At 42.1% G+C, this 20,383-nt stretch overlaps 2 protein-coding genes across 10 annotated transcripts in view; one reads left to right on the forward strand and one right to left on the reverse strand.

Moving 5' to 3' along the window:
* The window catches only part of mier1b (mesoderm induction early response 1b, transcriptional regulator), a 217,831-nt gene extending 217,370 nt beyond the window's left edge, over positions 1-461 (reverse strand). For 7 of the 8 annotated variants that reach the window (XR_007927104.1, XR_007927106.1, XR_007927103.1 and 4 more), the window contains exon 1: positions 380-461. Coding sequence is in view for 4 of the 8 variants with exons in the window: in XM_051877343.1 (XP_051733303.1) it covers positions 380-388 (9 nt within the window). In the remaining 4 variants the exon portion in view is untranslated. The remainder of the gene's footprint in view (positions 1-379) is intronic. The other variant, XM_051877350.1, reaches the window with a different exon arrangement.
* The window catches only part of LOC127503500 (uncharacterized protein K02A2.6-like), a 362,965-nt gene that overhangs the window by 216,731 nt on the left and 125,851 nt on the right, over positions 1-20,383 (forward strand). The gene's annotated exons all lie outside the window — the stretch shown is intronic.

Genomic DNA, 20,383 nt, shown 5'->3' on the forward strand with positions numbered 1-20,383 from the left:
TGATTAGGAACACTCTTTTAAGTACAAATCTGGGTATAGAAATAGCCATAAATTCAGGATTTAGCATAAACAATAAATACACTCGTCAGTGCCTGTGTAAATATATAAGATATAATTAATGTATGGTAATGTATTAAAGTATGGTTATAATAGAGTAAGTATCTGGCTAACTGAAGGCGAGCTAACTGCTATTAACTTTGCAGAAATAAAATTTCAAAGAATTCAACGAGTCGTTCGACCTAAATTAGCGCACAACTTAAGAAGAAATATATACGATTTAAATTAATTTTCAAATCCATTAACAAAAATATTCCTTTAGTTAACTGCAAATAAACGGTTATTTATTTCTGGAAAATAATTAAAATAATTTCCTTCTTACCTCCGCCATATTTACAGCGCTGCTGAGGGTCAGCGGAATGTGGGCGGAGTCAATGGAAACCCCCGGATGTTCTCTCGCTCTCGCTCTCTCTCTTTCTCTCCCTCTCTCTCTCTCAGTTCAGTCTTTAGTTTTAGCGGTAATTCATTGACATAATAATATAATACAGATTTAAAGGAAGAATCAACAAAATAATGAAATGTAGGCTAACCCTTATATTATTTTGCCGGTAGGCTACATTATAATGATTTCTTGAAGTTTGAAGATTTGTTCCACATGTGCTTGGAGACTAGTGGGAAGTAAACATCCTAAATACACATTTAAGTGTTTATTTTATTACACTTTATCTGCGTCTATTGGTTTTCTCAAAATGAGTTTTGTCATGCACTAAACCAGAAATCTCCATTTCTTAGCAAATCGCCATATTTTCCATTTTTTTATTCTTTATCCAGAAGGTTTACTAAAGGGTTTGTTCATTCATCTGTTTTCCTTCCATTTCGTCTGGCTGTTAAAATTATTTTCTGATTTACTGAGTGACAAAGAGAGATATCCAAACCCCTCTAAAAGTTCATTAGTTAGGCTATATTTATTTAAAAAAAATAAGAACGTTTGGAGTGTGAGCGTGAAGGCAGTCGATGTTTTTCACAGACCTTTTACTCATAAATTAAAAACCCATTATAAAAACCAATAGGAATATCTTGAGGGAACCTGCACTAGCGAATTAGTCTTCCGGTTAAAATTCTTATTTTAATTTGGGAAATATCATAGGCCTATACATAAAACAAAGTACATGTCAATTACACCAAATGGTAGACTGTTTTCCACTGAATTAAATATCTTTTACTATTTTCTAGGGCTTGCATAGACTATTCGAGTAGTCGAGAGATCGACTATTTCAACCACTAGTCGGCGCTGTCGGAAACAATCGACTACGCGAGCGTGCATTAAACATAAATGAATTTAAAAAGAGAGAGATACGTCACAATATTGTAAATCTTTCCGTTTTAAACCAAGAAGGGGAGCCAATGGATACCACACAAGAAGCAACGTGCAAACTTTGCGCAAGAGTTATGCCGGTGAAAGCTTAACCTCGGTCAGTAGGCTATTCAAAGTGAAAGTAAAAAGTGATGGAGCTGTCTGACGCTGCATTAACGGACCATATTCTCTCAGAGACGGATTTCAACAAAATATGCTGATAACGGTATACAACTGTCTTAATTTATTCCATTATTTTTCTTGTGGCCTGTATATAGTGAAACAAATGAGAATAATTGTGTTTCGTGTTAAACAGCTCTGCTGAAAAAAACAAAATATGCTGGTTAAGGTAGGTTTTGGAGCTGGTATGCTGGTTTGAGCTGGTTTATGCTGGTCCTATGCTGGTCCAATGCTGGTCCTAAGCTGGTTCATGCTGGCCCTGAGCTGGTCCTGGACCAGCTTAGGACCAGCATGAACCAGCATAAGACCAGCATAGACCAGCATGGACCAGCATAAGACCAACATAGGACCAGCTTAGGACCAGCTCAAACCAGCATACCAGCTCCAAAAAATACCTTAACCAGCATATGCAGGTTTTTTCAGCAGGGAGGTTGTATTTTTTAAGTCGGTGCTTGAAGTAGGTCTTAAGTTTCATTGATGATTGCAGTCAGTGTTAGGAAATATTATAGACTATTAATAATTTTAATTATAGGCCTATAATTCATTGTATAATAGACCTAAAAAATGTTTAAAACATTTTCAAAGATGAGCTAATAGTCTAATCTTTTATTATCCTCACAGCACGTCAGTTATGTGGTGTTGCGCTATGAAATTATTGCGGAGCAAATTTATTAATATTGATTTAATAATAAAAGTAGCCTAATCTAATAGTAATAATAATAGACTAGAAGAATGTAACATGCCTACATTAAATGGAAATGCCAAATCCTCTTAATATTGCCAATATTTGATGCTTTTGACAATATCTCTGGCTATCGTCGATACATGATCATCACCTGTTGACGCAACCCGGGTTATCGCGGGCTTATTTGGCTTTAATCTGTTACATGAAAATTAAAATATGTAATGTCATAATTATAATGTTTTGAGAGTTTACTTATAATTGCTGCATTAGGCTATGAATTAATAAACATTTATTGATAAGGACTATTTCATGTCTTTTCATTTACTTGTATTACATGTATTAGATGTATGATTGATTTTTGATTCAATATGCAAAAATTTTGATTTCATTGTTTTAAAGATTCATTGTTTCATTATTTTGATTTCATTGTTTTAAAGATTTGTTTTAAAGATTTTGATTTTATTGTTTTAAAGATTCAAGTGTTTTTTTATAATTCTGTGTTCCCCTATTTTTAACTCAATTTAACAAAAAAGACTTTTTGACTTCATCCCTGCACCACAAAGGGTGCTTTTGTTTTTTAAATGAATTTTCAAAGTTCTCAAGACATTTCAGTTTTTTTTTTCAACATTTTGCAAGTACAAAGTGAAACAACAATACCATAAAATGCATAAAACACTTCAATATTGTGACATCTCATAAAATAAATATTAATAGGGACATTTAAAAACGTCTCAGGTTACGTATGTAACCATGGTTCCCTGAGAACAGGGAATGAAACACTGCGTTCAGAAACGCATTGGGGAACGCCATCACATAAACCAGTGTCTGAAAGCAAGTGTCAAATCCTACCAATCCTACTGGCCGGCGATAGCCTATGACGTCATCATAGCACGACCCGGAAGTATATAAGGGGCGCCTAGAGAACCAGTCAGTGCCTTATCGTCTGAAGGGACTGTTCAGCAGGCAGGCCCGATGCATGGCTGGGAAACGCAGTGTCTCATTCCCTGTTTTTAGGGAACCATGGTTACATACGTAACCCGAGACATTCCCTTTCGAAAGGGAACTCTACACTGCGTTCGGAAACAAATTGGGGAACGATATACCCACGCCGCCATGCTGAGGGGAGTGCATGCCAAATGGCTAGACAAACGTCAGAACTAGCAGCTTCAACTAAAGTGCGAGAACCACTCCCCCTATGGGTCACACATAGGCTGTCAGTGACAGCATTCCCTATGGCCAACAGCCCAAACTATAAGCCGCAAAGAGGCCTTCCGCAGAAGGCCTACCAAGGCCGCTCAAAGGCTTCTGGAACCAGCTTCTTTTCAGGAAAAGAGGGTACCTTTAAGGGAATGTGGCCAGGGGGCCAGAGGGAACCCTAGCCAGTCACTTGTCAGGGGAAAGTACTCGACCCTGATTGCCACCAGGGAGGCCTGACCTGGTCTACTTTACAGAAACCTAGTAACTCAGACCAGAGCATAGAGAGGGGCATCCCGGAGAGCAAGACTCAGCTTAATGCTTTTTTACCCTTACTAATGAGGGGAGTAATACTCTCCTCAATCCTAGGATCTACTCAGCTCGTGATTATTTGCACTGAGGTGGCTGTGCACTCCAAAGGAACCCAACAAGGGGAGTACATTTAACAGCCTGGGGGCTGATCCTCAATAGGGAGGCCTCAGAGTGGCCTTCGACCAGTGACCAGCTTAGGGAGCTGAGTACTATGCAGGACAACCCTCAAATGAGGGGAGTACAGAGCTCGACCTAACAGATAAACTGTACTGTAGGCACAAAATCATGGAGGCCCAAGAGGGGGCCTGCCACATGACACAAATTCTTCATTCTCATGACACGAAATAAATTACAGCAGCCTTGCTAAAGGCCAGCATGCGCTCAGTCTGCTTAGATAACACTCAGAAACGGGAGGAGGAAGCATAAAGGGAGGCCTGTGAAGGCCACACACCTGAACAGCTTGCTTGCTGATAAGCAAATCCAGCAGACTAGAATGAGGGTGCCCACATAACAGTCTACCTAACACAATCCGACAGGCAGTGCACTCAGTAAAAACACTTTTTACTCTTTAAAGCAAGAGGAGTACAACATACGCCAACACACCCTGCAGGAGGTCCAGAAAAGGGCCTACGACTTCCAGACACGTGGCATCAGCTCACGGCAGTGTTCTAAGCTCTAAGGGAGCCAAGTAGAATAACCAAACTTCTCAAGTGAGGTTAACTAGCTTAATTCAACCTGAGCCAACATACCACCAGGTCATGTACTCGGTAAAAACACCTTTTACTCTAAAAGCAAGAGAAGCACAAACCTCCATCATCATGCTCTGAAGGAGGCCCAAACGGGGCCTACAACTCAGAATGACACATGGTGTCACTTCTAGTGGCAATTACTAAGCTCTCAGGGAGCCACATATAGAACCAAACTATACAGTGAGGTTAACTAATAGCTCAGCCTGAGCTTAATATCAAACAACACATTCCAACAGGCAATGTACTCAGTAAAGAACTTAAAACTCTTAAAGCAACAGGAGTACAAAAAAAAAAACTCCGCCAACATGTTCCAAAAAGGAGGCCCAGATTGGGCCTGCTACTCCAGGAGACATGGGCGTCAGCCAGTGGCAGTGTCAACACCCACAACAAGCCTGTGCCATCATGTTCTTAGAGGAGGCCCAAACTGGGGCTTGCTACTCCAGAAGACACGTGGCGTCAGCTAGTGGCATCTGTCTAAGCTCTAAGGGAGCCTAATCTGAGAACCAAACAGTAAAGTGAGGTTACCTAGCTAAACTCAACCTGAGCTTAAATCTACACATTCCAACAGGCAATGCACTCAGTAACAACACTGTAAAACCCTGAAGTAGGGTAGTACAAAGAAATATGTTATTGTGCTCTGAAGGAGGCCCAAAAAACCGGCCTACCACCTCAACAGACACGGACATAACCTGTGGCAGTGTCTAAATTCTAAGTGAGCGAAACTTTGACCAAAAACATCCACCAACAAGAGCTTGTGACACTTACAAGCTACAGTGCTTAGAAAGAGGCTTATCTGATGAAAGCCTTCAACTCCAAATAATGCAACAGGATTCTTGTGGCAGTGTTTAAACTCTAAGGGAGCTAACAAAGGAACCAAACTGACTAGTGAGGTTCCCAAGGCGAACTCAACCTGAGCTATGCATTCCAGCAGGCCATGTACTCAGTAAACACCTTTACTCTTAATGCAAGGGGAGTACAAAATAATCACCACTCTCTGAAGGAGGCCATAAACAAGCCTACTACTACAGAAACAGGTGCTAACCTGTGGCAGCAATAGAGTATAGCTCACATTGTGTAGGGCAAAAACTAGAACTTAAAGCATAAAAGTGATGCTTTATTTTCATTCATGCCATCCTGAACACAAGGATGAATGCCTCATACCAACCAGAAGTTTACACATCTGTACTGAACCCTAGGGAACGGGAGCTGAATAAAGCTGACACCGTTACACTCAAACTTGAATGTTAATTCAAGGGGTTCAAGGGAAAGGCAAACACAGAATGAAAATTCTAGACAAGTGGGGCTTACGCAACACTAGCATTTTCTTATCCATCTAAAGATAAAGGGCCTACCACCTGAGACAACGGCACCAGGGAGGCTAATGATAGCCTGCTACCTTAGCTGCTATCTATCTTGCACCTACACTAAAAAGGGGTAAAGGGCTTTTTGGCCTGACAACTCAGAAAGAGGAGGCCAGAACTAGGAAACCATACAACCTAACAAGGGAAGTAAAGATACAAGGGGGAATGCAAAGCAAAACACCTAACCCTAGCTCTTAGCCTAGGCCAGCTAAGCTGTGGGCCCATAGGGCCACACATAAGCATAGATCTGCCTGGGGCTAAAACTCAGCCTACAAACTCATGAGAGAAGAGGCTACTCTAAACTCTAAATTAAGAGATCAAAAAGGAGCAAAGCTCAACCCAAGCCAAAAATGTCAGGCGGCCCAGGAGGCCGACGCTAGACATAGATCTATCTGAAGTAAAGAGTGCTAACCTCAAAACAACTCTAGCTATAACCAGAGGAGAAGCTACTCTACCAATGGTGGCTGTAAAGGTGGCCATTTTGTTTGCCAAGCCAAAAACAATTGTTCAAGCCAACCTAATGGTTTTTAAACTTCAGAGCCCTTAAAAACCCCTTATTCTATTTTCCTCTCTACACGCCCAGGAAAAACCCATACAGGAAAACTTAAGATCAGATATGCTATAATATAAATATAGACCCAGCTTACCTTCCTGCGGCTCGAAGACCGAAGACTCCTATCGTGTAAGGGATGGAATCTAGGGTCCTTTTAAGCCTAAAGGAGCCTTTTTACTATCAAGCGAGAAGGTGGGCCATCAGAATCATATTCATCATGGGCCCTGTCCTCAGCCTGACTGTAAGAAAGCCTGAGCATGTTACATTCTAAAAATTCCATGATCAGGAGGTGGAAGAAGAGAGGAGAGGGTAGAAGTGAACTACCCTCGCAGAGAGGAAACCAATCACTGATGCTGCTGGCGTCTGTGGTTGATTACCTCCCTCAGATCCTGCTTCTTCTTTCTAGAGTCCTGCCTTCTCTGGGACTTACTCCGAGGAGGAGGAGGTGCCCGAGAGGCAACACTGGACCTCTGGCCCTGTTTCCGATCTTCAAATCGGGACGGGCCAGGACCTCCTGTCTGTCTGGGCCCAGGATCAGTTCTGAGTGGTATGCAGTTTTTAAACGCCGCCGAGTGCGCCTTCGCCTCTCTTTCCCACCACCGCCTCGACGGAGGTACCAAAAAGTTCAGAGGGCAAAACCGGGTCATCGAGGAAAAAGCCCTTTTTTTTCTCCCTGATGTCAGCCAGGTTCAACCACAGGTGTCTCTCCGTGGCCACCATCGCTGCCATCGATCTTCCAATCAAAGCAACGGTTTGCTTAGTGGCCCGGAGAGCCAGATCCATGGTGCGGCGCAGCTCTTCTACCGCCTCAGGGGACAGACCCTGCCCCTGATCCAGATCCTTCAGCAAGTCAGCTTGGTAGGCCTGTAACACCGCCATGGTGTGTGAGGCCGCACCAGCCTGACCTGCTGCTGCGTATGCCCTGCCATTCAAGCGAGAGGTCACTTTAAGGGGCTTAGAAGGCAGGACCGGAGCTTTCAGTGTGCTGGGGCCTGCCCAGTGATGAGATAGTTCGCGAACATCTCGTCAATAGGGGGCATCGACACATACCCATGTTGGCTCAATCCCTCCACATCAGCGAAATTCGCCCACTGATGCAGATGAATACGACCCGAATATGAGTTCTTCCATGCCTTCTTGATCTCAACATGAAGATCAGGAAGAAATGGAAGGCTCATGGGGCTGCTTTGTTATGGCCAGAAAGGAACCGCTCATCAAGCCGTCCGCGTGCGACCCCTCTCTTAACGCGCTCCCATGGCAGCTGCAGTCTGCCAGAAGCGCGTTCCATAACTTCAAGCAGCTCCGCATACGCAGGGCAGGGAGGCTTTGAAGTTTCAGCAGGCTCACCTGCTTCCTCTTCAACAGCCATCTCCTGCTCTTTTGGGCTTTCAGCCAGAAGAACACTCGCTGCTGGATCTGACGATGTCAAAGACAAGACATCGTCATCATCCAACAGCTCACCCTCATCAGCTACAGAGGGTTGAGAGAGATTTTACACCTCTCTCAAATTTCTCCGCGAGCTCCATCTGCGAGCCCTATGATTTCAGCATGAGCGGGGCCAGAACTACCAGGCAGCGATGCCGGCTCCTCTCCCCTCGAGAAGAGGGCCAGACAAGAGTAGAGCGTTCTCATTGGTAGACACTCACAATTCGCACAGACAGCGCCCTCAAGCACTGTCCGTGCGTGCTCTTCTCCCAGACAGAAAATGCACAGATTGTGTGTGTCACCGGGAGCCAAAAACCTGGGACAGGGATCAGCACACTTTCTGAAACGTTTGTCAGACATAGTAAATAATCTCTTACCAGATTCGATGCAATCGCCAAACAGACAAAACAGTCCCTGAAGACGAAAAGACACTCTAGGTTCTCTAGGCGCCCCTTATATACTTCCGGGTCGTGCTATGATGACGTCATAGGCTGTCGCCGGCCAATAGGATTGGTAGGATTTGACAATTGCTTTCAGACACCGGTTCACGTGATGGCGTTCCCCAATGCGTTGTAGTGATTTTGGATTAGCCTCACATGAGGGCACCACAAATGTAGTTATTTATGGTCTTAAATATTAATATTAATATTTTGTATTAATATTAATATTGAGTCAGATGATTCCTTCCAATATTTTGGGGCACCAGTCAGGATTCTCACCTTGACAATAAAGAACAATCATGAAAGATTGTTTATTGAATTAGAATTTTATAAATTGGAGGAAATGTATCATTGACCAATCTGAAGGATTTAGTGAGATTCGGGCGAGCTTGTAGAGCCTCTGATTATCAACACAAAAATGACACTGTTTGCAATAAAATGAATTTATTAACAAAAAGATATACAAGAGTAAAATATCACACTCACTAAATACTACGAAGGAAAATGACTAAACTACTAGGAAAATTGAATCAGTAATCAAACAGAAACTACAAACTACAACACAAATGGATTTTAACAAAACTGAATGCCAAGTAGATGAGCAACGGATTGGACGAAGCAATGAATGGGTAATTAGTGTTGTGGCCAGTCTGCAGTGCTCCAAGTTGTTTCAGGTATCTTCTCAAAGAAATCTCTCAAAGTCAGAAGTTCCAGGTCTTCAGAAGATAATCTTTATTGCCAGGCAACAAAGTGAGATGCCAGCTTCACACCTAGCTCCACATCTGATCTTTATGGGGCAAAACAGCATGTTTTATATGTTTTTCTTATCGTTACAGATCCAATGGGGATTCCTCTAGCTATCTTTTTCTTTTAGCTCCACCCTGGCGTTTTGCCACTATTGTTTATGAATCCTCCTTAATTTTATTTATAATGGTGGCGGATCCCCGGTTATTCTATTTTTTAAAAAACATTATTTTAATGTTCACTTTGGTGCTTTCCACAACTTGTTATTGTCCTTTACATTGAATACAATTACGTCTGGTACTTTCTGATTTTCTGGTGCTTTCCAGTGTTTTTCATACAGGCTATTTTCTACAGGTAATACGTCAATGATCAATAAATTTTCCCAACACATCCCCCCTTTGGGGCTCTCTTATAGCCCCACCTCTATACCCTTAACCCAGAGCATGTCCTCACAAGTCAGCCTCGTTCCTTATTCTTTCTTAGCGACTAAAAACAGCCACCCCTCTTTTACCAAATAGCCTTCCCATGGGAACACACTCTGGAGGAGAATGAGACCAAATATCTCCCCCCTTTGTTTAGCTAGAGAGGAGTAAAAGATCCCATCTCCCTACCTAGATTCTTCTGTTAAGGGGATGTTTCTTCACATTTCAATCAATTTAGAGTATATCTTTTGTCAGTAGGTTAATATATTTCAGTGATTATATCATATAGTTATAAAGTAACAGCAGCAGCAGAATACATATGTGTATATCTATATCGTCCCACGATGCCAGAGGAACTCTCAGGCGCTTCCGGTGGCCTGGAGCGCTATCTGGGCTGCTCCATCGTTGCCAGAGGTACCCGGTTCTGCCTAGGGTACTATCTGGTGTTGGAACTGACAGCGGGTTTTTAAACCACCAGTAGAGTCAGCCCTTTTTGCCAAGCACTGAGGTGCTCGTCGATCCTTCTTCTAGGCACCGATAGAACTCTCAAAGGGTTAGTGAGTGCGCATTACATTCAAAGGTGAGTCTTTAAGGGTTAGTAAAAAATAGTAAATATAGAAAAAGACCTTCATACTCTTTTCTTTTTAATTCTGGTTGCATTACCTCGTAACACGGATAATGACCTGCTTTTGACCCTCGTTCGTCCCCTCTCATCCTTAATAAAGTGTTATTTAATAATATGCAGGTATTTATAATAATGGAAAAACAAAAATAAAATAAAATTCGGAAGGGGGTTTATGCCAAAATAACAAACAAAACGTCCACTAAGTGACTGCCTACTCTACCCATATTCTGAAATGCTTACTGAGTTTTTGCCCCAAAAGAAAATACATGTTTTTGACTATCTCCCTCCCTTCCAAAAACATCATTAAATTCAGGGTCAAAAATAAAAAAGTGGAACCCCTTCCATTTACCCCAGTTAGGGGTCTTTTTATGGGAACTCGTCCAGCTCATCCAGACCTGGACCTATTGGATACACTCCGGAGGTTGTAGTGCATCCAATGTCAATCCCAGATTGTTTCACGGAAACATTCACCATCTGCTTGGCTGCTGCACCTGCCATCATTGATCTGAGAAAAGGTAACACACAACAGAACAAAAGCACAAAAATTCCAGCAGCAACTGCTATTATGACTCCCATCTTTACCAGCCATTCTTTCCATGAGCCAAAAAAAGAATCAAACCATTCCCCAATTTTTCTGTCCCTTCCAGCATTTAGAGTGACTTCTGTTCTCAGGCTCTTTAACTTCTTCATGGATTTAGTGAAGGATCCATCAGGGGCTGTATTGTTTGGAATTACACATACACCTCCTTTTTCTGCCAGCAGCCAATTAAGTGGCTGTCTGTTCTGCCAGGTCATTTTGCTGGTGTACTTCAGTTGTTCTCCCAGAGCCATTAGAGCATCATCTGTGTAGTTAATAAATCTCTGCTGATTATAGTAAATATAGTTAATCCATTCAGCATTCTTGTTAGGGGTTATCCAGACAAATATGGACTGAAATCCAGATTTTACTTCATCTCTTGCTTTAAACTCATGCGGTATGCCTCTGGGTTGGCCTATTGCATCTATTATTACATTAGGATCTGGCTTGTATGCTCTTTTGACTCTACGTCCGGGGGTTATTTGTTGGTTCGATATTTCGTCTTCTGGGTGCCAATCAATCATTGTAACCTCCTGGGCTAGTCTTACTCTAGCACATATTCCTTTCCATCCCTTTGGTAAAGTAGCTCTAAGCCGTTTACCTCCACATATCCAAAAGTGATCTGCAATTGCCTCTTCTATCTCTTCAAATTGGTCTATCAACAGGAAGGCCAGTGTGGCATTATCACAGCTTCCATAATTGAGACAACTAACATATTAATGTTTACAGTGGCTGTAGCATATATTCCACTGTATGTTTTATGTACATTCGGGTTGTCATACATTTCCCTATCTAAATGCCAAATCACTCCACACTGTCCTTGAAAAGTTCCATAGTCTACTTTCCCTGTTGATTTGTTGAAACATTCATATATTAGGGTTCGATCAAAAACATAGTTCTTAGGAGTTTCTCTTCGTCTTAAGTCAATTCTTACATCTAATTTTTTACATTCATCTCCCCAATATTCCTGCTCATAATACCGATGATAGTACTTGTTTCCTAATAAAGCCAAACACTCTGCAGTGCAATAGGGATATGCTTGCCCTGATATGTTTACACAGTAACCTGAGTAGAATTTGGCACAGTGTACAAAGCTATATTCATCAGGCACCACTGTTAATTTTTTCAATGGTGATGGTGAACACAATAAACATGTCTTTCTCTGCGATTGTTTAGCAGTATACTCAGCCCACTTATACCATTCATTGTGATAAGCAATATCCAATAGTCTTTATGCATTTCTAAGGCCATGTCATACCCCAGTCCTTCATAGTCAGTGTCATTCAGATCTGCCGCTCGTTTCCTTAAGTATCTTTTTACAACAGTACCTTGAGTCGAATTAGTAATCTTGAGGCGTAACATCCCAGTTAAACTCCTCAAGGTCTCGAAGGCTGATAATGGAGAGTTCTCCTGGGTGGACGAGGCCTTGGAGGTCGCTGTCTGAGGTGTCAGTGTTGGTGGTGGGTAGGTCAATACCTTGGAGCTCGGTGAGGAATTCACTTGGCTGAGGTTGTTCACTGGTGGAGGGTCCTGCCTCAGATTGATCTCCTGACGGCTCTGGATCAGCAGCAACTGGTCCAATAGATACAGCAGTAGGATCAGTGCCAGGACCCTCCTGCTCAGGTTCACTTGCTTGTGGAACACCATCTTGTCCCCGCATCTCATCCCTTGTCCCAGGTTGGTCAGTTTCCCTGGAAGAAGGTTCAGCAACAATGTTACTAGGTCCCTCACCTGCATCCCCTGGGCCCTCCCCCTCTTGGGCCTCTTGATCTGCATCCTCTTCTGCACTTTCTACCTCTTCTTCTCTCTGTCTTAGCCTTGGCACCCTAGTACAGTGATTCAAATGATACCAAGTCGTTTTTCCTTCTACTTGGATTGCAGTTGGCGTTGCCCTTACTACAGTATAGGGTCCTTCCCGTCTTGGCTCATTCCATCTTCGTCTAAAAACTCTCAGATAAACCTGATCTCCAGGAAGCACTGGACAGAGCGCCTCTTCCTCCTCTCTTGGCCCCCTGTTTTGTTCTTGTGTATGTATGGCCTCATGTATGGCAGTCAATTGTCTCATATAGGCCCTCATTTTAGTCTCAAGCTGCTCTAGGGGCGGTCCTTCATACGGGCCTCTTAAACGAGGCGCAGACATGAGTCTCCCTGTCAGCATCTCATGAGGAGTCAGATTTGTCGCTCTGTTAGTCTGCATACGGTAACTCATAAGGGCAAGGGGCAATGCGTCTACCCAGTTGAGTTTTGTGTCTGTGCAAATTTTGTTGAGTTTGGCCTTGAGAGTACCGTTCACACGCTCAACGATTCCTTGGGACTGAGGATGGTATATGCATCCTACAACTGCAAATCCAGCATGGTTCCCCAAATGATCTATAAAACATGATCCATCTACAAAATATTCTACATTTGCATCAGGAATTGGAGTTGATTCTAAGTCTGGTCTCAATCGAGTGAAGGCCAGAGATTCTGTTACACATTCATATGGGATTCCTTCTCCCTCCAAAGGGATGAAGTTTGCTGGATTTGTTGTTGTACAACGTCTAATGGTAATGTCTGGATATGTTAATAGGCTAGAATATGTGAGGCATCGTGCCTGAGTTAAAACAAATCTTCCTTTTTCCAGTAGTTCAGCCACCTTATGATGAGTATATATAATAACTGGGTAGCCCATCGTCACAGTGGATGCTTTGTCATAAGCAAAATATACAGCTGCTAATCCTTGTTGATAGCATGGCGGGTAGCCTTGCGCTACACTGTCCAATTTGGTGCTATAGTAAGCAAGTGGTTGTTTTTTCCTTCCACTACATGTTTCTTGCATTAATACTGCTGAAGCATAGCCATCTTTTCTGTCAGCAACATATAAATGAAATACCTTATCATAATCTGGCGTAGCGAGTGCGGGAGCAGTTTGGAGCTCCTTTTTTAGTGTTTCAAAGGCAATCAGTGCCTCAGTATCCCATACAAGTTTTGCTCTGAGATTTTGATGACCAGCTTGTTTCATCATTGCTCGTAATGGAGCTGTTTTTATTGCATATTCCTCAATCCAATCAGCACTAAATCCTGTCATACCTAAAAAGGTCATCATTTGTCCCACAGTTTGGGGCTGTGGTGCTTTACTGATTCCCTCCAATTGACTTGGGGATATTGCTTTAGTCTTATGTGCAATGATTCGACCCAAATATTCTACTTGTGTCATACAGTATTGCAATTTTTCCTTTGAGGCCTTGTGACCTCCTTCTGCTAATTTAGTGAGCACCTTGATAGAATCTCGATGGCACTGTTCCAATGTTGTTGAACAAATTAATAAATCATCCACATACTGTATCAATGTGCTATCCAGTCTCAGATCCTCCAAATCAACCTTCAATACTTGGTTAACCCTCTGGGGTCTGAGGATTTTCGGGGCCCTGGAGAAGTTTTGACATGCCCTGACATTTGTGCTTTTTTCAGTTGTTCATAAACATATTAATGGAAAAAGTGTCATTACACTGTATTCAGCACAAACTAGGCTACCATAATATGTGAGGAACATGTATGTACATGTTTGTGTTTTTGAAGGAATAACGTTTATGCGTGGTTATTGAAAAAACAAAAAACTTAAGTCACTGAAATAAAGCCAAAAAATATATATTAAATCTGTGCTCACAAGACTTCTGGGTATTGGAGGTTGTAGACTAGAATTTTTGCTTCAAAATGATGTAAAAATTATCCTGCATACTCGTTCATTTATAACAATATATTGATTTAGTTTTTGTAAGACACTTTTTGTCAAGAAACACAGTATGCGTGGAGGCGTGAATCATCATGAATAATGGGTGATTTACACCTGAGAAGACAAAAGAATCGCATAAAGATCCTCTAATGAGCTGCATATTAATGAGGCCTTTCAGTCAGGTAGGCTGTGAAAAAACCCTCTGTGATCATGTCTCAAGCTCATCATGGTGTATATCAAACATACAGAAAAAACAGCAATACTGTGAAATATTATTACAATTTAAAATAATGGTATTCTATTATACACTTTAAAATATAATGTATTTCTGTGATGCAAAGTGTCTGAACATTCATGTTACCTCTATGGCATTTCATATAGTCTTTAAGCTTAAAAGCATGCACATTTGGAGAAATATTGATGGATTCTCATATGTTTATGTCAATTTTCTATACAGAAGAGTAATATTTCTTCAATATTTATTGTCATCACTGTGAGCGCTGGATACTGTGTTTTCAATTCATACTGGCAGCCGGAGGGCGCTCTGTACACCTTTAGTCCACAAATTACTCTAAAGAAGAACAGGAAATTCAGGAACTAACGGCATGTCTTCCAGATATCGCTAACCATGGCTTTAACATCCAGATAAACACTTTTCAAGACAATAAATGCACGATTGAGATGATATATACATGTATTGCCTCAGAATTTGCGTCTGAATAGCGCTCGCTCCGCGGGCGTGGCCGCATTAGCGGATAATGAGCTGAATCACGGGCGGCTGACATGTGTCTCTTTTCATACAGATTACATAAACACAGAATATTTGTTTTCGATTTGACTTACACGATTTAAAACCTGACATTTCAACGTTTTTTTAGACATAAGTCTCATTTTTGTGTCATTAGTATTTACTAAGTTACAGTTCATTTTCTGAGAACTATCGGATTAAACTTCGTTCAGAGGGAGACGAGAGATCACGCATCATGTTAGTTTTCTTTATTTTGCAAAAAGCACATCATTTTGTTTTTACTCTGAGTGTACACAAATAAAAGAAGATATTCCACAAATTTTAATGGTGTATAACTCTTAATTATATGTGCAACATTGACGGAGTATTTTGAGTCTCTTTCACACTGGCGTGACCGCCGACCCGAGGGAGTTAAACACTTGTGGTGAGTGTTTGAACCCCTGGGGCATCCTGGTGTATGTCAAGTCAAGTCAAGTCAAGTCAAGTTACCTTTATTTATATAGCGCTTTTTACAATGTAGATTGTGTCAAAGCAGCTTTACATTGATAACTGGTACATTATTTGGCTGCACAGCAGCTCTTAAAAGAATAGTGTCAATGCAGGCAGATCAAAGCACTGTTGAATATCAAATGTCAAGTCAAATGTCAAGTGTCCCCAACTAAGCAAGCCAAAGGCGACAGCGGCAAGGAACCCAAACTCCATCAGGTGACATCAGGTAGCAGACAAGTGGCAAATAGGTGTTTAAATGGAGAAAAAAACCTTGGGAGAAACCAGGCTTAGTCGGGTAGCTATCATAAGTCCGACAGGATCGCAACACTCAAAGTATTTATTCCAGTTCCATCCAACTGAGGATCGTATTCATCACGGCGGTATGGACGGTTGTTGAGGAACTGTGTCGTGGCTGTCGTGTCGATGAGGCCCTCACAGTGGATGATCTAGTTGACTCAATCTCTGCTGACACTTCAGGGCTGCGTTGTGGTCATGTCAAGGCGCAGGTCCTTGGTCTCACCTGGATACGGCCCGGATCCGGTTGACTACGGTGAACCTCGGGATAACCAGAAAGACTAATATTAGCGTAGATGCCGTTCTTCTTCTGATGTACATCAGGCATTATAGGAAGTGTTCCCGGTTCCGGCTGACCTAATTTATGCAGCCTAATAATCCTTTAACAGATTTGAAAATATAAATTGTTAATGTGTTATGTGTATGCCAGGTTAAAGAAATGCGTTTTTAGTCTAGATTTAAACTGACAGAGTGTGTCTGCTTCCCGAACAACGCTAGGAAGATTGTTCCAGAGTTTAGGTGCCAAACAGGAGAAGGTATTATCAGCTGGCCTGAATTCTGAGATCGCAATAGACGTGAAGGACTATAATGAATTAGGAGCTCGCTCAGGTACTGGGGAGCTAAACCATTTAGTGCTTTGTAAGTAATTAGCAAGATTTTAAAATCTATACGATGTTTAACAGGAAGCCAATGCAGTGTTGACAGAACTGGGCTAATATGGTCATACTTCCTAGTTCTAGTAAGAACTCTAGCTGCTGCATTTTGTACGAGCTGTAGTTTATTTATCAGGCGAGCAGAACAACCACCCAGTAGAGCGTTACAGTAATCTAGCCTTGAGGTCATGAACGCATGAACTGTTCTGCATTTTTCATTGAGAGCATATGTCGTAGTTTAGATATATTTTTAAGATGGAAGAATGCGGTTTTACAGATGCTAGTAACATGGCCTTCAAATGAAAGATTGGTATCAAAGAGCACACCCAGGTTCCTAAGTGACGACGAAGACTTAACAGAGCAGCCATCAAGTGTTAGACAGTATTCTAGGTTATTACGTGAAGAAGTTTTTGGTCCAAAAATTAGAATCTCTGTTTTTTCTGAATTTAGTAGTAGGAAATTACTGGTCAAACAATTTTTTATATCAGCTATGCATTCTGTTAATTTTGTGAATTGTTAAGTTTCATCAGGGCGCGAAGAAATATAGAGCTGAGTATCATCAGCGTAACACCATGCTTCCTAATGATATCTCCTAAGGGTAGCATGTACACATGTATGTATACTGTTTACCTTGGTAAGTGAAGGAAAAAAGGTGTCTGCTTTCTTCCGCTAGAGGAACGCTGAAAAAGGCAGAGCAGAGATCAATAACTGTGAAATAATTAGCAGCAGGTGGAACATTCGTCAACAAAGTGTGTGGGTTTGGGACCTCAGCAGGCCAATCTTCCACTACTTCATTTACTGCCCTTAAGTCATGGACTAACCTCCACTTCGACTTGTTAGCTTTTTCAACTGGTAAGATAGGCGTGTTGCAGTAACTGACTGTTTCTACTAACACTCCCGCTTTGATTAATCCTTCAATTGTTTTCCTAATTCCTTCTACCGCTTCAGACTTGAGTGGGTATTGTTGCTTTCTGGGCAATTGAGCCCCTAGTTTTATCTTGATTCTTACTGGGTTGGCAGATTTTACCAAGCCCACGTCTGTATCGTGTTTGGACCACAATTCTTGTGGTACTCTTTGCTCCATTTCCATCCTTAATTCATCCAACTTGGAATTTAGTTCCCTTGTCATTTCCCTAGTTTCCACTATCATTTTTGGTATTCCCTTCATCTTAGTTGAACAGAGGATCTTAAGAAATATAAAAGGGTTTTCAGTGGCTTCCGACTCTTTCTTTTTTGCACACAGCATCATTGGCCCTAAATCCTTAGGTTGACATCCCTCACTTAGATATAAGCTAACATGTGGTGTTGAATTATCTACCTTAAACCATTTTTGGATGAACCTATTCCCTTCAATTTGCAAAGCTGCTCCCTTTGGCCCTATTACTAGATATTCAGAAATTAAGGGTATCTCTAATTCTTTAGTTTCCTCTAACCACTGTTTTTCTAACTCAGGGTCTCTGGTGGGGTCATATCTCATTGTGCAGTGAAATTCGGTTTCAGACATTACTGGGTTCCTAAGTTGCTCCTTTATGTACTTTCCCCATTTACTGATGGTCCCTTCTACCTCCTTCTCCAAGTTTCCTAACCAATATACATATGCTTGTGGTTCTTGTGGGTTCTGCTCCTCTATTACTACCATCTGTCTAATTCCCTTGTCATCTATATATATTCCTTCTGGAGCGCACCATGTCTGTAATTTTAATTTACATATTGCATCTCTTCCTAGCAAATTAACTGGTGTTTGTTCTGATACTAAGACTGGAATCTTTATTTCAGAGTCTTTGACTTTTATGCTGAGAGGGGCCGTCATTTGGATTAGCTGCGTCTGTCCCGAGAATCCTACTGTCTTGACATATTTGCCAGACTTGGGGAGATGAGAGGCATAATTTGGACTCAAGCACGAAAAAGTCGCCCCAGTATCAAGCGTCATTGGCGTTACTTTGTCCTCTATTTTAACCTGCAGCATAGGTTCTTGATCAGCATCAGATGATATCATTGGAAGCTGATTTCTCCCCGTAGGATTCTCTGGGCATCCCTAATAACCTTAATTCGGGCCTCGCCATGGATTGACAAGGCCTGGTGATGGGCTTTGAGGATTTTGTTGCCATGGTTGCTGCATTTGTCCTGTGGTTAGACAATCCTTCTTGTTATGTCCAAGTTGATTACATCCCCAGCACATTCCTGGAGGACCATTTCTCTGTTGATTGTTGAATTGTCTCCCTCTTCCTCTCCCTCTTTGCTGTTGCTCAGCTGGGTTCCTGTTATTTTGCTGTTCCGATAAGTAGATCACAATTGGTGCATTTGGCTGTTGCACTCCTCCTGCGGGTGTGGGCGTGTTCTGTGGGACTGGTGCTGATACTGGTCCTGGTGGTGCTGCCATTACTGGAGCCTGTGCTGGTGTTATAACTGAAGCTTGCATAGATGGACTTGACATATTCAGTGTGGCCATTACTGCTGTTTGGTCTTCTCCACTCTTCAGGGTGGCTTGTACTTTCTTCTTCTTACTGGTCAACTCCTCCAGTTGTAGTTGCGTCAATTTTCTTTGGAGTTCTCTTTCTTGATTCTTCAGCTTCTGCTCACTCTTCCTATATTGTTCCACTGCATGGGCCACATGGTCACAGAACTCTTTTGTTGTCTTTGAGTTCAGGCCCACTACATCTTCCAATCTTGCTTTTACTGCTGAAGGCATGGCTTCCACTATAGCAGTCCTGAACAGCGTTGTCATCACTATGTCTCCTTCTGGGTCCTTTTCAAGTTCTTCTTTCCATCTTCTTAATTGTCTCTGAATGTAGGAGGTGGGATTTTCCACCTCTCCCAGCTGTTCTCCTTTCAGCAGCTTGGAATCCATTTGTGTTGGGTAGTGTCTCCTCAGTACCCTCCATATTATGGATTGGTACTGATCGAAGGTGGTAGCGTCCTTCCTTGTTCCTCCTACGGCAGACTTCAAGCCTGCATCTTCAAGGATCTCATCGGTCTTGGCTCTTCCCACACTTTTTGCCAACAGGGCCTTGATATCTCCTGTGGCCAATATCTTTCCCATTGTTTCTGCCTCCAGCAGTCAAATCCATTTTCCAGCTCCTTCATGTATGTCTGGTAGGCGAGTCACAAGTCCTTCCAAGTCTTGTCCCGCCCAGGGCACATATTGCGCTTGTTCCCCCTTTATCAGAATGGGAAGTTGCTTGTTTTTTCCTCGTAGTATAGGTACTTGGTTTACAGGGGCTAAAAAGTCATATGGGATCTTTGGATGCAGCATTGAGTTAACTCTTCCTGGAGAGTATCCTCCTTCTGCTTGAAACGGGTTTAGGTCCTCCCGTCTTTCTGGCATGGTCAGTATGGTGTTAGGTTTGGCATGGAATCTTCTGAGAGTATGAGCTTCCTTTCTTTCCCTTTCCCCCACATTGGATCTTCTGGAGGAATCTTCACAAGACGGAGAGTTCCTGAGACTCTTCTATATTCTTCATGTGGGCTGCTGTTCCTGTATCTTCCCAGAGGGCTGGCTGAGCGTGCTCTTCTTTGACCATACTCACTTTCATCTGCCTCAAGATTCCTTCTTAGGTTTCGAGCTCTTCTAGTCAATCGTTTCTGTTGCTTTTCCAGACTTAACCTTTCCACAGTTTCATGGAGCCTGTTCAACTCATGATCCAATGAATCCACACTGACACTTTCTTCCTGATCTCTTGCCATAGGTTCGCTAACAGCACCTCCTCCAGTCTTGTTCAATTCCTGTATAGCTTCTGCCATGTAGAAATAAGGATTATCCAGCAATGGATTCTTTTTTCCTCCTTTTTGTTCTTCTTTTTGTCTTTTCTGTCTCACATAAGAGCAGTCCATCAGTGGATTCTTTTTCCCTTCTCCCTTCTGTTGTTCTT

The sequence above is a fragment of the Ctenopharyngodon idella genome, chromosome 2, assembly GCF_019924925.1.
Source record: "Ctenopharyngodon idella isolate HZGC_01 chromosome 2, HZGC01, whole genome shotgun sequence".
NCBI classification, from domain to species: Eukaryota; Metazoa; Chordata; class Actinopteri; order Cypriniformes; family Xenocyprididae; genus Ctenopharyngodon; species Ctenopharyngodon idella.